The sequence below is a fragment of the Falco peregrinus genome, chromosome 2 (genome assembly GCF_023634155.1).
Source record: "Falco peregrinus isolate bFalPer1 chromosome 2, bFalPer1.pri, whole genome shotgun sequence".
NCBI classification, from domain to species: domain Eukaryota; kingdom Metazoa; phylum Chordata; class Aves; order Falconiformes; family Falconidae; genus Falco; species Falco peregrinus.
In genome coordinates, this window is record NC_073722.1 from 46,936,941 (window position 1) to 46,950,948 (window position 14,008).

General features: G+C 41.2%; 2 protein-coding genes across 5 annotated transcripts in view; one reads left to right on the forward strand and one right to left on the reverse strand.

Moving 5' to 3' along the window:
- Positions 1-8,298, reverse strand: part of LETM1 (leucine zipper and EF-hand containing transmembrane protein 1) — a 31,147-nt gene extending 22,849 nt beyond the window's left edge. For both annotated transcript variants that reach the window (XM_055796822.1, XM_055796821.1), the window contains exons 1-3: positions 8,161-8,298; positions 3,954-4,011; positions 482-938 (exon numbers count right to left, since the gene is read on the reverse strand). In XM_055796822.1, coding sequence (XP_055652797.1) covers positions 482-938; positions 3,954-4,011; positions 8,161-8,239 — 594 coding nt within the window. In that variant the 5' untranslated portion in view covers positions 8,240-8,298. The remainder of the gene's footprint in view (positions 1-481; positions 939-3,953; positions 4,012-8,160) is intronic.
- A 9-nt stretch (positions 8,299-8,307) lies between these two features.
- Positions 8,308-14,008, forward strand: part of NSD2 (nuclear receptor binding SET domain protein 2) — a 102,478-nt gene continuing 96,777 nt past the window's right edge. For 2 of the 3 annotated variants that reach the window (XM_055796815.1, XM_055796817.1), the window contains exon 1: positions 8,310-8,447. The gene's annotated coding sequence lies outside the window, so the exon portion shown is untranslated. Of the gene's footprint in view, positions 8,448-14,008 lie in introns of all 3 variants that reach the window. The other variant, XM_055796813.1, reaches the window with a different exon arrangement.

The following is a 14,008-nucleotide window of genomic DNA, read 5'->3' on the forward strand; positions in this document are numbered from 1 at the left end:
TATAACTGAGATTGTACTAATATCTAATTATCAATCATGCATTTTAGCCTGCAGCTTTTTTTCTGTTTAAATAAAGCACAGCAACCTCACAACAGAATTGGCACAAATCCAACCTTCACTAGAAGTGTCTTCCCTCTGCTTTTCCAGCTGAAGTGAAAAAGCAGAGAAAGTGACCATGTACACACATAGCACATGGATGGGAACTTGTGAACAAACCACAACCACTGTCCACATGACAAAGCAGAAGAGTCCTCTGCTGTTCCAACTAGAAAATATCAAATTTATCTTCAGTAATGGGGAACAAGACTAAAATGTTTCGGGGTCATATCCAAAATTTTTAGTGTCCACATAGGCAGGAGGGGGAAATACACTTAGCAGTTTTAATTCTAGGAACAGAAGACAACAGAAAGAACTAGCTAGATTAAAGTAAAATGGAGCAATTGTTAAGGATACTCAAATGAAATTGGTATTTACTCAGTACCTGTCTCCGCTCTCGACGAGACAAAGTGTTTCCATGAAGTACTCGCCAAAGCATCCTTGCAGCTATTTTAGTGTCAATCCACAGTAAACGAAAACCATGGTAATAGTGCTTCAGTTCGTCCACAATCCTCTGTCCAATAGGTTTTTTCACAACTTCCACTTCTGTTGGACTATATACAGGACCTCCTTCTTCTAACTTCTTGTTCCTGTCCTTTAAGGACTTCAGTGACTTTTCAACTATGGAGTCATCTTGAAGGGGATGTGAAGAGTGCCACCATCTAACTGGAAGATACTGGGGACCTGAAACACCCATGGTTGCTAGTGGCGTCCATGAGCCAGAAGAGCTCCTAAGAGTAAAGTATATTTGTTCAGATCCTTTAGTCCAACAACAGTAGCGATCTTTTTTGGAGTATCCGTAAACAGGAGGGACACTAGTGCAATATTTAAAGTGTACAGTCCTTCAAAAGAAAAAAGCATTCAGTAATTAGCAGTAGTTTGTAAGTTATTAATATTTTTATATTTATATAGTTATATAAATGTATGCATTTATAAAATGCATCATTTGATAAATATTTACCACATATTTAAGAAAAAAAAACCCAAATTTGTGACCCTTCTGATCCAATGCCTATACCTGAACAGAATATTTGGCTTTATTTCATGACACAAAAAAACCCTGCAGAGAACCTTCCACTAAACTTTGTACAGGTAACTTATTTTACTCCAATTAAAAAAAGAGTAGCAACCAGAAGTGCTTTCCATTTAGAAAGCTACATTTGAAAATAAATCTGTAAATCCATAAGTAACATAAAGCCCCCTCTATTACTTCTCCTGTTTGAAGAAAACACTGGAGGAAAAAAAAACCAGAAGTTGTTGTCTTGGGATAGGTGCAGAGTTAAAGAGAATTAACATCGGAGAAATCTGATTTTCCTCCATGTTTTCCAAAAGAGTTCCTCTTTTACTATCTCCATGCATCTAGTTTTCCTTTTTCAGCAGAAACTTTTGCACAAACTTCCATCATGGTACTGAGCTGAGGCACACAGAACCAACACTCTTCTACATTGTTCAGAATTTTTCCCTTTTCTTAATTAAATGTAAATTCAAGTTAGTCGGGAAACATTGCTCAAACACTCATTATACACACAGAAGAACTACTCAATACACACAGGATTGTACACACATAAAAGGATGTACCAAACTTAAGAGTAAATAAAATATTTTACATAAACGAGCTCCATTAAGTGTCCCTCAAACTGAAATGCCAGCATTATGTCATCTACAGGATAGAAATGACTTGGGTGTTTCTTTATGAAGCCCTTATACTACCAAAACAAAATCAGAACGTGTATTTGTCTTCAGTCAATGAAGAGAAAATAGGTGCAAGTGGCTCTACAGCTCTGACAATGACAAAAAAAGTTTATTGAACATTTGTAAGTATTAGCTTCACTCATTTTTCAGCCAGACATACTTTTTAATCTTACCACATGCATCCAATAAATTTTAATCGTTTTATCTATTTAATGTTATTCAAATAGAGCTTTGTACAGAAAATTGACCACATTATTTCTTTTTAAAGACACATTATCATTATTTTCTAGCTTAAACCAAAATTAAGCATCTGACCATTCAGTGGTCAGATGACTGCTGAAACATACACAGCTACACAAGACATTTTCTTTTCTGAAAGCTGGAGAGGGATTTTTTACAAGAGAATGTAGTGATAGGACAAGGGGTAATGTTTTTAAGCTGAAAGAAAATAGATTTAGACAAGATATTAGGAATATATTCTTTACTGGAGGGTGGTGAGGCACTGGCACAGGTTGCCCAGAGAAGCTGTGGATGCCCCATCCCTGGCAGTGTTCAGGGCCAGGCTGGATGGGGCTTGGAGCAACCTGGTCTAGTGGAAGGTGTCCCTGCCCATGGCAGGGAGTTGGAACTAGGTGGTCTCTATAAGGTCCCTTCCAATCCAAACCATTCTTCAACTCCATGACTCTTGATTAGCTAGAAAACTACAGATTTGCACAGACATTAACTAATGAGAATTACTGTTCCTTTAAGAAAATAAAAGTACATATTCAAAACCAGATTAAAACACCTGCATAAATCAATCGATCCTGACTCCATATCATTTCCCAAACACAGAGCTCCAGGCCTACAGACAAAGTTCCACCTACATACAAATACCTACATTCTACTGCGTGCAGAGAAGGGAGGTCTGTCAGCAGAATTGGTTCTGAGTTGTCTTGTGAAAAATTTTTTCCCCTGCAATGTGCCTCTCTGAACACACTTTCACTAGCACGATGTCAGACACAGAGCTTCTATCCCAAACTGTCCTCAGTACTTGTTTCATTAGAGTCCCTTGCTTTTGGATCTGGGTCATGTGGGGTATGGGCACTAGCTTGTTTTATTTTAGGCAGCAACATTACATTAACAGCAGCTTGTGTTTTATTTTAAGCAGCAACATTACAATAACAGTAGCTTATCGTAAAAAAACCCCAAACTTCTCAAAAGAACAACAAGAATTTCTGTCCCAATATTCAGATGCTCATAAAACAAACTTAAAGCTGTAAGTTTCTGATTTTCCAAGAGAGAGGCCCCATATAATAATCTACTAAAAAGTAAGCAGAGATTTAAAAATGCTTTATATATTAAAAAAACTCTCATAACTGATTATACGGTAAGTGACATAAAACTAACATGCCTAAAAAAAGAATTACTTTGTTTCCTATTACAGGGTTATGTCCATGGAGACATCTTCATGTTAAAATGAAAATTTAGGAAATTAAACACTAGTGACTGTTTCCTGTGCAGTTAGACTATAAATCAAGTAGAGAATATGTATTTTTTACATTCCATGAAGAAGCGCTAGGAAATTCATATCCACAAGTACATCTTGTGAGCCAAGTCATGAACAGAGAATGGATTCTGCCAACACCCAACTCCTTAAGTTCCATAAGGCCACACAGCAGCTCAATTCTTTTCCAGAAGAGGACACCATCTCCCAGTAGAGCCTCACCCAAGGCTGTAACATACAGTAAACTACTTTGGTTTACTAAAAATACAACTCAAAATTATCTACATTCCTAACTGTCAACTACATTTTTCAAACTAGCTGTGACTGAATGTTTACTCTATGGAACTCCACAGTGAAAGTATGCAAGGAGCCCATGATATCCCCTGATGTCACCTGGAATCACTCAAGAACAAGACTGATGTTCTATTGCTTTCACATCATAAGTGAAACAAAAGGGAGGAAGTGGGAGAAAAAAGGAAGACATCACTTGCTTTCTCCCACACACAGCCAAACAGGTGAAGAGAGTAATACTCAGACTTCCTTTAATCTGTCAGTAACACAGCTGAAGCAACGTTTTCACACTTTGTCTAGATGATATAAACCTACATTCTATAATAGTATACTAACTGATGGCTTTGTACAGTTTTGAGTTTAGAAAAAAAAGTTCGTATTTACTCACATTTTGTTTGCCAACCTCAGGGATGTACAGCTAAAACATGCCCGATCTCCCAAGTTACCTAGAAAAATACCAATAATTAGCATTAATTTGGAAATTCAGGACTACATTTATCCATATAGCGAATTGTACACAAATACGCGAAAGACCAATCTTTACTTAGGAATGGCTACTAATGAAAGCACAAGAAAGATGCCATGTAACAGCAACTTCTTTATAGTGCACTGTTTGTAAGCATATTCACACTTTGGATGATTGTGCATCACAGTCAAGACTGAAAATTGTTTTGCTTTGACAAGAACCATGTGAAGCACTGAAGCCCAAATACCTCATCCTATGCCAACACAAATTAAAGCACATAACTTGTTCTTATTTCTTGCAATCTGTAATCTCAATTTACAGGATAAAAAAGAGAAAACAGGTAGGAAGCAATTCTGTAATATGGCTGACATCTCCATAAGCATTCAATACAAGCAACTGTATTTCAGAAAAACTTCACTAAAAGCAAAGGTAATTTTTGAACAGCTCCTTAACACAGTAGTAAGATGATCCAAATGGAGCACTTGCAAAGTATCTAGGATTAATTTCTTTTTTTAAGCAAGAAAACAAAACTTGAACACACCTCAACAAAGAGGCGGAACCACACTATGCCATTTCAATACATTGCTGCCCATTTTGGTTAGCACCTGGTAAAAATAGCTCTACCCCAGATCTCTCTGCAAAGGATACAAATTGCCTTGAAAAGCAAGAGACTGATCCAAAGAATATGAAAGGTTAGCTTTCCAGCAAATGCAAAGTTCCTCAAAATGAATTTTATTTGAAATGCTAACTCAGAAGCAGTCCTAATAATAACCAATAAAGTCCACAGGAAGGGCTGACACCTATAAATGGGCATTCGCTAGGTATAGAGACAAGCAGTATCCATTCTGGAAATAAACTGAGACAACCATCAAATGGTAGACTATCTAAGTCAGTTCACATGTTTCAGTAAAGGGCCATGCTTGAAAGCCTTCTGACCATCCAACACCATGGAAGCACCATCAGTGACATAAAATGCTACCTAGTGGCTGCATGCAATCTGTAATCACTAAAAATCATCCCTGAACTCACTAGTAAATGATCGCTCTCCCTAAAGCAATTAGAACAAAAAATCTTGTATTGATATCTAGCTGCAATAGCTCAGTAGCTTTCCAAAACCAAGTGCAAAAAGACTCCTGAACAGATCAAAGGAAGATACATGAGCAACACTCCAAATGCCTTGACTCTTTTTGGCCAACTTTTCAGAATTCACTGTAACCAAAACAAAAATGGAAGGCTGGATGGAGTAGGCATGCTGTGGTTTGTTTCTCCTATCTAGAACCTACTATTTCTAGTCAGTCCTAAGAGACAGGAGGATAGCAATGTCATTTTAGAGGCTAGTGGTCAACTTTCCCACCATCAAAGCTAAGGTATAGCTGATATAATACATAACAGAACCTGAAGTAGACAATTTGTATCTGAGAAAACACAGCACCCAATGCTGATCACCAAAAGCCTTCCCCAACAAAATATATCCTAAATGTTAGAGGAAAAGCGATACCTCCAAAATCAGGTAGGGCAATTAGAACATATAAAAAGGGGGAAAGAGGAAGATGTTAACTTACCAAAGAAAAAGCCCAATAAGCAAGGGATGTCTCATGCTAAGCGGCCTTTGATATTATTACAGCAAAAGCTATGGCTTTATCAAGTCAAAGGAAAAGGATTCACCTTTTTCAAGTTATATCAAACTCTAACAGGTATTCACTGCCATGGCAGGTAGAGCCAGGGGAAAACCTGTCTCTTTCTGGCTCAAAAATCAAGCCTTGAGAATCTGTGAAGGCCTCCTGATACTCTCTAGTATTTACAGAAAGATCAGTAGCTGAATTTCTTGGCTCAAAAGGTTAGCCGTCTCAGAAGGATGTCCGTGACTTTAAGCAACAGCTAAGCAAAGCAGAGAAGTACTCAAAGTTGCAGCATGGTAATCTGCTTCTCCCACCTGAGTGCCAGGAAGCACACAAAGCCTGTGTACCTGATAGAGGACATTGCTACGGACAGGTACCCTAGAATAAAGATGTATGATCTGGGAGATCAAAACTGATTTAGAGTTTCTTAGACAAAACTCTAACAGCAAGACACCTTCACATTATTATATATATTTCTCTTTTTTTTTTTTCCAAGCAGACTCATTAATGCTAAGAAAAGGGTCAAAGAACAAAATTCCAAGGTTACCATAAGAATACATGCTGACTCAAACACTTTTTGTCATACAGCCATTCAGGGTGTGAACAGGTACACAGAAACATCATTTCACCAAACGATTCTGCAGAATAACTGTTAATTTCAGCTTTGTAAGTTCTGACAACAAAAGTTCTTTATGTTTTGCAGGGTCTGTTCCAATCATGTACTTAAGAGCAAGCGAGCCTGGAAATTATATACTTCCTTCAGAAGGGAGTAAAGTCCATACTCCTTGCTTCTAGGATAATACAGACATCCAGAAGTGTCTGAACAAGGTGAACGTAGCTTACCATACTCAACAGTGCCCACTTAAGAAACCTGCATTAGAATTACTTGGTTTGAAAGTGAGAAAGGTGGTAGTGCCAGAAAAGCTGTATGTTAACATACTCCTCATGCAAAAGCAGTAATGAGGATTTTTTTTTTAACTTAATGAAACAGCAAAACCAAAAGTTTTAAATATAGAATAGCTGTGTACCGTTACTACATTTAGGGTTTTCAAAAAAAAAAAAAAAAAAGGCTAACATGAAGTAAGTCCCTACAGAAGTGTAAGCTTGCAGTACTTAACAGCCTGATCTGTACAGGAAGAATATTTAGGATTCTTGGAAGCACTTAAACTTAATCTTAGATTACTTACACGTAAAGCAAAGAAGATGAGCTAAGTAAAGCAAAACACTATATAAAAAAATTACACCATAAAATACTGTGTTAATAATAGATTAACACTCAAAATGAAAGTACGGATCGTATCACAAGTGTAGTGCATCACTGCACACAAATTACTTTATCACAGTATTTCAGCAAATAAGTATTTTCACATGGGATAAGATTTATAACATGGAAAATCATAGCCATCATTACCATTTCTTCTTATGCTACATCACAAGAAGAATAAGAACTCCCATCTAATTTGACGGTACACGGATGCTTTTCTTCCCATCTTAAATAAACTAGATGGCTAAGATACCACAGGTTTTTGTTAAGGTCACCGTCCAAGCTTAACCTAAATAAATGTCTTTACAACAGCAGCTTAAAAATATTATCAACTAGAAGAAGCTACCACACTTCAGTGATTACTGGTAACCAAGAAGACAAGCTTGTTTATCAAAATGAAAAAGCATCCATATGGCTGATCAGGTTTGCCTGCATCTGAACATGCAGATACCCTGTTTTCAGACAGCACTTCAGTGACAAGTCAGGGCTCTGTGTCAGTGACAAACCTCTGCCCGTAAAGCTTTCATGCATTCCTCGCTAAACCCCTGCCATTCCAATCACGGACGTAAAGAGCAACCGTAGGCCTCACGTAGGTCACATGTTATCAGCTGTTTCATGTCATTAAACTTGCCGCCCAAAAACCTGCCAAATTATTATGATCATTAATGGAAACAGTATCACGTACTGCACTTCCTTATTTTCCCAAGCTTTCAAAGCCACTTGGAAGAAGGCAAATTCACATTTCCTTCCTAACAGACTAAGAAAATAAACTCTTGCAGGACTGAAACGTAGTAACATACTTCTGCACCTTAAAACACATGGCTTTTTCTTCCTCGGCCAGCTAGCATTTAAGAGGTGCATGCGCCCCAACTGCCGTGAGGGGAAAGCACCATCCCTTCAAACCGCCCTGGCCGCCGAGCCGACAGCAGCCCCCGGCAGGGAGAGGGGGCCCAGGCGAAGCGCCGGGCCCAGCCCCAGCCCCGGCCCGCTGGCGCCGGCTGCGGAGGACGGAGCGGCAGGGACTCAGCCGGGGCCCCGCCGCGGCCCTTCCCACCCGCAAGGACCTCTCCGCCCACACCGGGAGCCCCCAGGCGTCGTCGCCGCTTCCGCCCGCCCGCCCTCCTCCCCAGGCCTCCAGCGCCGCCGCCAGCACGGGCCAGGCGGCAGCGCGCAGGGCCGGGCCGTGGGGCGGCTGCGCTTCCCTCCCCGCCGCCGGAGCCGCCTGACGGCCCGCGGGGAGCCTCACCCAGCTGGGACTGGCGGCGCAGCGCTCGGGGCAGGCGGCAGGCCCGCCGGCCACACGTCTGTAGCAGCATGGACGCCATCTTGGCGCTCGCGCGCGGCTGGGCGGCGGCAGCGGGCTAGCGGCGGCGGCGGCGGCGGGCTGACGGCCTGCTCATGTCCCGCCGCCCGGGCCCCGCGCTGCGCTCCCCACACGCCCAGTAGCGCCGAGCCGCGACCGGCGGCTACATTTGCATAGCGCCGCCCCGTGGAGCTGGGCACGCCGGGAAGTGTAGTCCTCGGGGGCGCACGGTAAGCCGGGCGCGGGCGCGGGGCGCGCGGCATGCCGGGGTCTGTAGGCCTAGGCGGTGTGGCGCGACCTCAGCCGGGCAGCCCGCGGAAGGGACTCGGGGCGGGGCGCGGTGCATGCTGGGAGATGTAGTCCTGCGGGCCCGCCGGCCGCCGCAGCGCTTTCCTTCGCCGGCAGCCGGTGAACGGCAGCGGCCGGCGGGTGGGCAGATTTCCAGCGATCTGCTGTGGGTGCGGGGTCGGGGCTGCAGGAGGCCGTGTGCCCCCCGCACCCCCCCGCCCCGCCTATGTTTACCCCAGCGGACGGTAGAAACGGCGTGCGGCGGGGCCGCGGCTCACAGCCCGCTAATTCCCCTGCCGTGCCGGGAAGGTCGGGCGGGCCGTGTGCGCTGAGAGGAAGGCGCTGGTACCGCACCTGAGCGGTTCAGGCCAGCGCGGCCGACGAGCGCGCAACCGCAGCCCCAAGTACAGGCACCAGTACCAGGCCGTCAGTGCAACGACGCTCCCTCACGCCTGGGGCCAAAATCTGACGGGTTTGGTGGTGTTAGGTACTGCTTAGCAGCAGTTGTTTCAATGTGTGCACATGTATTGCTTGTGGATCTCAGGATGTGTGATAAAAAAAATACCCTCCTTGTGGAGCTAAGACATTTCTTGATACAAAATAGCACATAAACTATTCAATTGACAGATGTGCTTTGCTAGTGCTGGTTAATAGTTTTGCTACAGAGGTTGCACTTCTTCAAATACCAGTCTACCACTGACCAGCATTAGGGTCTTTCATCAAATGTTTCAGTACTCAGTGTAGTATTAAATAGTACCATCAATTTTGCTTATTTTTTGACTGTATAGACAGTTGCAGGGAATAACCAGAATCAAACTGCAGAAATTACAACTTCATCGGAGAATGGGGAAGTTTTAAAAACTGTTTATGTGGTGTTTGGGTGCTAATGCCTGCCTTGTCACAAGAAAATGGGGGAGAAGCTGCTGGAACTGTTTTTCAACAAGATGGCTGACACTCCCTGTCAACAAGATGGCTGCCTCAAGGACAGGGCTCAAAAGTGACAAGGATACTGTAGGTTTAGACCTCTTACATTTCACAGGTTATTTATAATGCCAGGCATTTGTTCAGCTATACACCCACCCAAGCTCCAACGAAAATATGTGTTATTTAACCTTATATGTAAAGGGTTAGCAGAAGCTTCAGGTTTGACCCAAAATGTGAGTGAAACACCATCTCATAGCAGGAAAAAGCAGATGTGTCTGCAGTCATCCTTTCATGGCTGAGACTTGGCAAATGCAGGAAATTAACTGATCATATTTTAAAGTTCTTTTATGTATTTAAAGAAAATCCTCAGAGTTTCTCTTAAGTATGAAAAATTTAGATTGAATTTATACTATGTGCATTTTTAATTCAAAAGAATATGAGAAGATGGAATATTCAGTCTACTGAATCTTTAAAAAAAGAGCTTTTTCTCACATCTTTTCACCATGTTAGCGACAGAAACACTAGTGTTGTTTAAATCTAGTGATTATTAAAAAAATTATTTGTATTATTATTTATGTACCTATTATTAGAGCTACTTTTAAAATGTTAGGCTCCCAAAGGTATTGCAAGATTTTTAGCCAGCTGTCTTTACAGGTATTTAAATGTGTAGTGCATTTAAATGGTTAAACTATTTCAAATGTGCAAAGTAACAACAGTGCTTTATGTTAACATGGCAATCTTAGAAAAAAATAAAAGCCAACAAAAAACACCAAACAATAAAAAAAACCCAACAAAACATAATCCCAATCTATACATTTCTCTCACTAGACTGGGTTTGTAGCCTTCTCTTGTTATTCTTTTTTCTTTCTGGTTGGCTGATAACAAAACCAAATGAAATGGGGCAACTAATGGCAGTTCCTCTAACAAAGCTGCTTAATTATGTAGAAACATTATATGAAGCCTATACAAGAAGAATAATATGCTCTGAAGTCATTAAACTATTGACAAGAGATTTCAGACAGCAAACAGATGATTACAGAGGTCTCAATACATTTATGCAGACAACTAACCAGTCTTTCAATAGTTTCATTAAATTCATTAGTATTCAGGGTGGCAGACAATGTAGATGCATGAGCCTTTTCAGAGCTGAATCCGTTATGTTTTTGTACAGTCTTTTGTTCCAGATTTGTTTATACCTGGAAGTTATACAGTTTTCTACTGTATATGAAAAGGGATGATAATACATTCTGAAAATTTCCTAAATGGATACAGTTTCAAAATACAAATTGATTCTGTGCATTTACCAAGCATTGTGAAATAACACTTAAGAAAAGATGAAGTAATAATTTTCAAATAGTTGTACAAATTGCTCCCACATGAAAAGGCCCAGTGATGGTAGGTGATGCATGGGCATTCCACATAAGTCTTTTTTTTGTTTTAAACAAAAACATCCATCCAGACCAACAGCCTGTGAGTTCACAGAGACAACACCCCTCCCCAGAATAAACCACGATACACACAGTTACTAGGGTTTTATTTTTAAAAGACTTAAGCTGCTACAGCCGTTTTAGACCTGGTTCTTAAAGCAACCATGTTGTTTGGAAAAGGTGTCAGCCATCTTGTTGAAAAATGTGTTTTCTAGCTGGAATAGGGGGCAACAGACTAAAAAAGGAAGAACTACAAACCTTTCTTTCTAGATGGATTTAATAAGGATCTGAGAACGATTAAAATAAATGTCATATTTAAACAAAATCAAGATTATTATTTGGTACTGAACATCAAAACTTTGTCCCCTGAATGTTAAATAGAAGCAAAAGCAAGGTGACAGTTGTCTGAAAAATTACAAAACATACTCCAAATAACAGGAAATTGTGATACCTTTTACAGGCTGTGGGAATATTGAAACCTGTATTGTACTGATACACAAGCACAGCTCAGTGATAAAAAAAAGCAAGAATGTTTTACTTGTCTAAAATAGGTATATGCATAAGACCTATAAAAGCACAGAATATGCCTATGTCTGTGCATTACGTGCATAGACATGGAAAAGGAGCAGATGAGCCTATAATTCTCATTGAGGAAGCTTAGAGATCTGTCTAGAAATTGGGGAGCAAAACCTTGAGGTAACTAGCTATATATGCAGTATTTTCTTTCAGAAAGTCTACACTTCACAGTGCAACAGATTTCCCATAGTAAAGAGCTATATGACATTCTTATCTGCTACTGTCCTTTACTCCTTCCCTCTTCACCATCTAATGAGCTCTCGTGGGTGGTAAGCAGGTGCATATGGGGACCAGCACTCCTTTGTGGCCTGCCAAAAATACCTGCTCAGTTGGAGGGGGCACCCCTCCATGCTCACCATAGTTGTCACCCCTTCCCAGGAAGCAGTTCCTAGATGCTGTTGATTGTTTTGGAGGAGGGATAACAGGATTCCAGCTCCCTATTTCAGACACATAGTCAGTTGCCCTATAGCTTGTGGAAGTGGCTGTGTAACTATACCAAATCTATGATGCTCCTGCCAGAACCACCACATTTGTTACACAGGCACGGCCTCAGTTCCCTGTTATACCCAGATGACAAACCAACCTGGCAGCAAAGGCAGCAAGGGACAGGGGAGATAATATTCGGTGGGTGGAGGGGAAGGAGGTGCGATGCTTGATGCTCTGGGCTGTAAGCAGGAGGATGTGGGAGCATAATTAGCATTTGATGAGATGGGAGACAGGTCTGCCGTTTCTCTTCTGCAAGATCATGTTTGTGTACAGTGTGATTCTATAAGCTACATAGTGGTACAGGCCCATATACAGTATTTAAAAGTAGGATTACGCTTTTAGTCTGTAGAATCTGTTTCCATGGCAATCCCCAGGTTATCTCCTTGAATAGATTTAACAATATGGGATTAACCTCATCTTTATTCACCACTGTTCAGCGTAACTCTGAAGAAAGGAAAAAAAAAAAAAAAAGACATTACTGTGTAGCAACTTGCATTAAGTTCCCACCCAAGGGAGAAAACCAACAGATTATTAGTTCTTTAAAAAATACTCCCATTCACCATCACAGATTTTTGAGGAGAGACTTGTGAGATACTAAAGCCTGTTGCTCTGTAAATGTTAGAGCCCAAAGGTAAAAGTTCAAGTGGTCACTGGATTACAGACTTGCTCTGTATGTACGTCCAGGTCACAAGTTCACTGCTGTCTGTAATGTGCCAAAATCAAGCGGCAGTGGCTTCACATTAGCAACAGCACAGAAACAATCTGCCATGGGTGCCTTTTCAAACAATGCAGTGAAAAGCTACTCAGAGATTTCCTTGACAGTAATAACGTGCTGTAAACAGTCATTCCTGATCCAAGGATAATTACTTGCTCAAATTCTAGTCAGAAAGCAGTATTTTACAAGATTGCATAGGCTTGACCCAAATTAGCAATACAAAATAATGTATTAGATTGTCATTAATGAAATTCGACATGCAGGCAGACAAGGAGAACACAGCTGAGAGAATACAAACGTAATTTTGAAAATCTTTTCAAATTGAGGAAAAAGTAGCATTTGCAGTTCGTAGTGAAAATCACACGGATTCTAGTGTTAACCAGCAGATGGAGCTTACGTGAAACAAACAGGCGGAAAAGATGCACAATCAGTGCACAAAGCAGTGTTTTGGGGCGCTGCTGTCTACAGGACTGGAGGAGGACATGGGGAAAAAGCTAGAAGGTTCTGGCCAAGACGGGATCAAGCAGAAGAGGGAGGGCAGGCAGTGTTCAGGCAATACATGTAGCAAAAAGGAAAGAACGTAGCTGTAACGAGTAAACTGATTTAGACCTTGAGAAAAACAGAGGGGGGATAAAGAAGGACAAAAGGAAGTCTATCATTAAAAATGCGCCTGTTAGTTCCAGCTGATATGAGGGGGTCTGAGATTTTGCTGCAAAATTACCAGCCCTGTATTTAAAGATAACCTGTTATGCCTCCAAATGTGTCAAATTTGATTTTATGAATGACAGGCTTTACAAAAGTGTATTTATTCTTTGCCTCCTGGTTGGTTTTTTTTTTTGGTGTGGGTTGTTTTGTTTTTTTTGGTTTGTTTTTTTTTTGGAGGGGGGGTGAGTCTGTAAAATTTGCAAGTTCCTGTCTGCAATTAGAAACACAGAAAACTGACAATCTTATGCCATCATCTGCTTCTCAGAGTTAGGTCTTTAAGAAAACACCAAATGTTGTGTTACTGTCAATAAAAGCCCTAAAACTGCCACCTCTGCTTTTATAAACCCTCCAAGAAGCAAGACAAGAACAGACTGTGACCAGGGAAGCCCTCCCCCCACCCCACCCTGGATTGTGTAGACCTGATCCTGCACTCCTCACATATCTCCAAATTCCTGGTGAAGTCAGCCAGTAGTATAGGAGTGTTGGAAAAATAGGAGGTCCCTGCAGAGATACCTTTCGGTTTGAGTCCATTAAAGAAACAGCAGAAGGTCAGCACACCATTTTCGGAGAATTTTTACCTTTCTATTCTAAAAGGGAGAGAAACGGGCTATTTCCAAGGGCCATTTAAATTCTTTAGCAATTTGGGAAGGGTGAGGCTGCTTGTGATAAG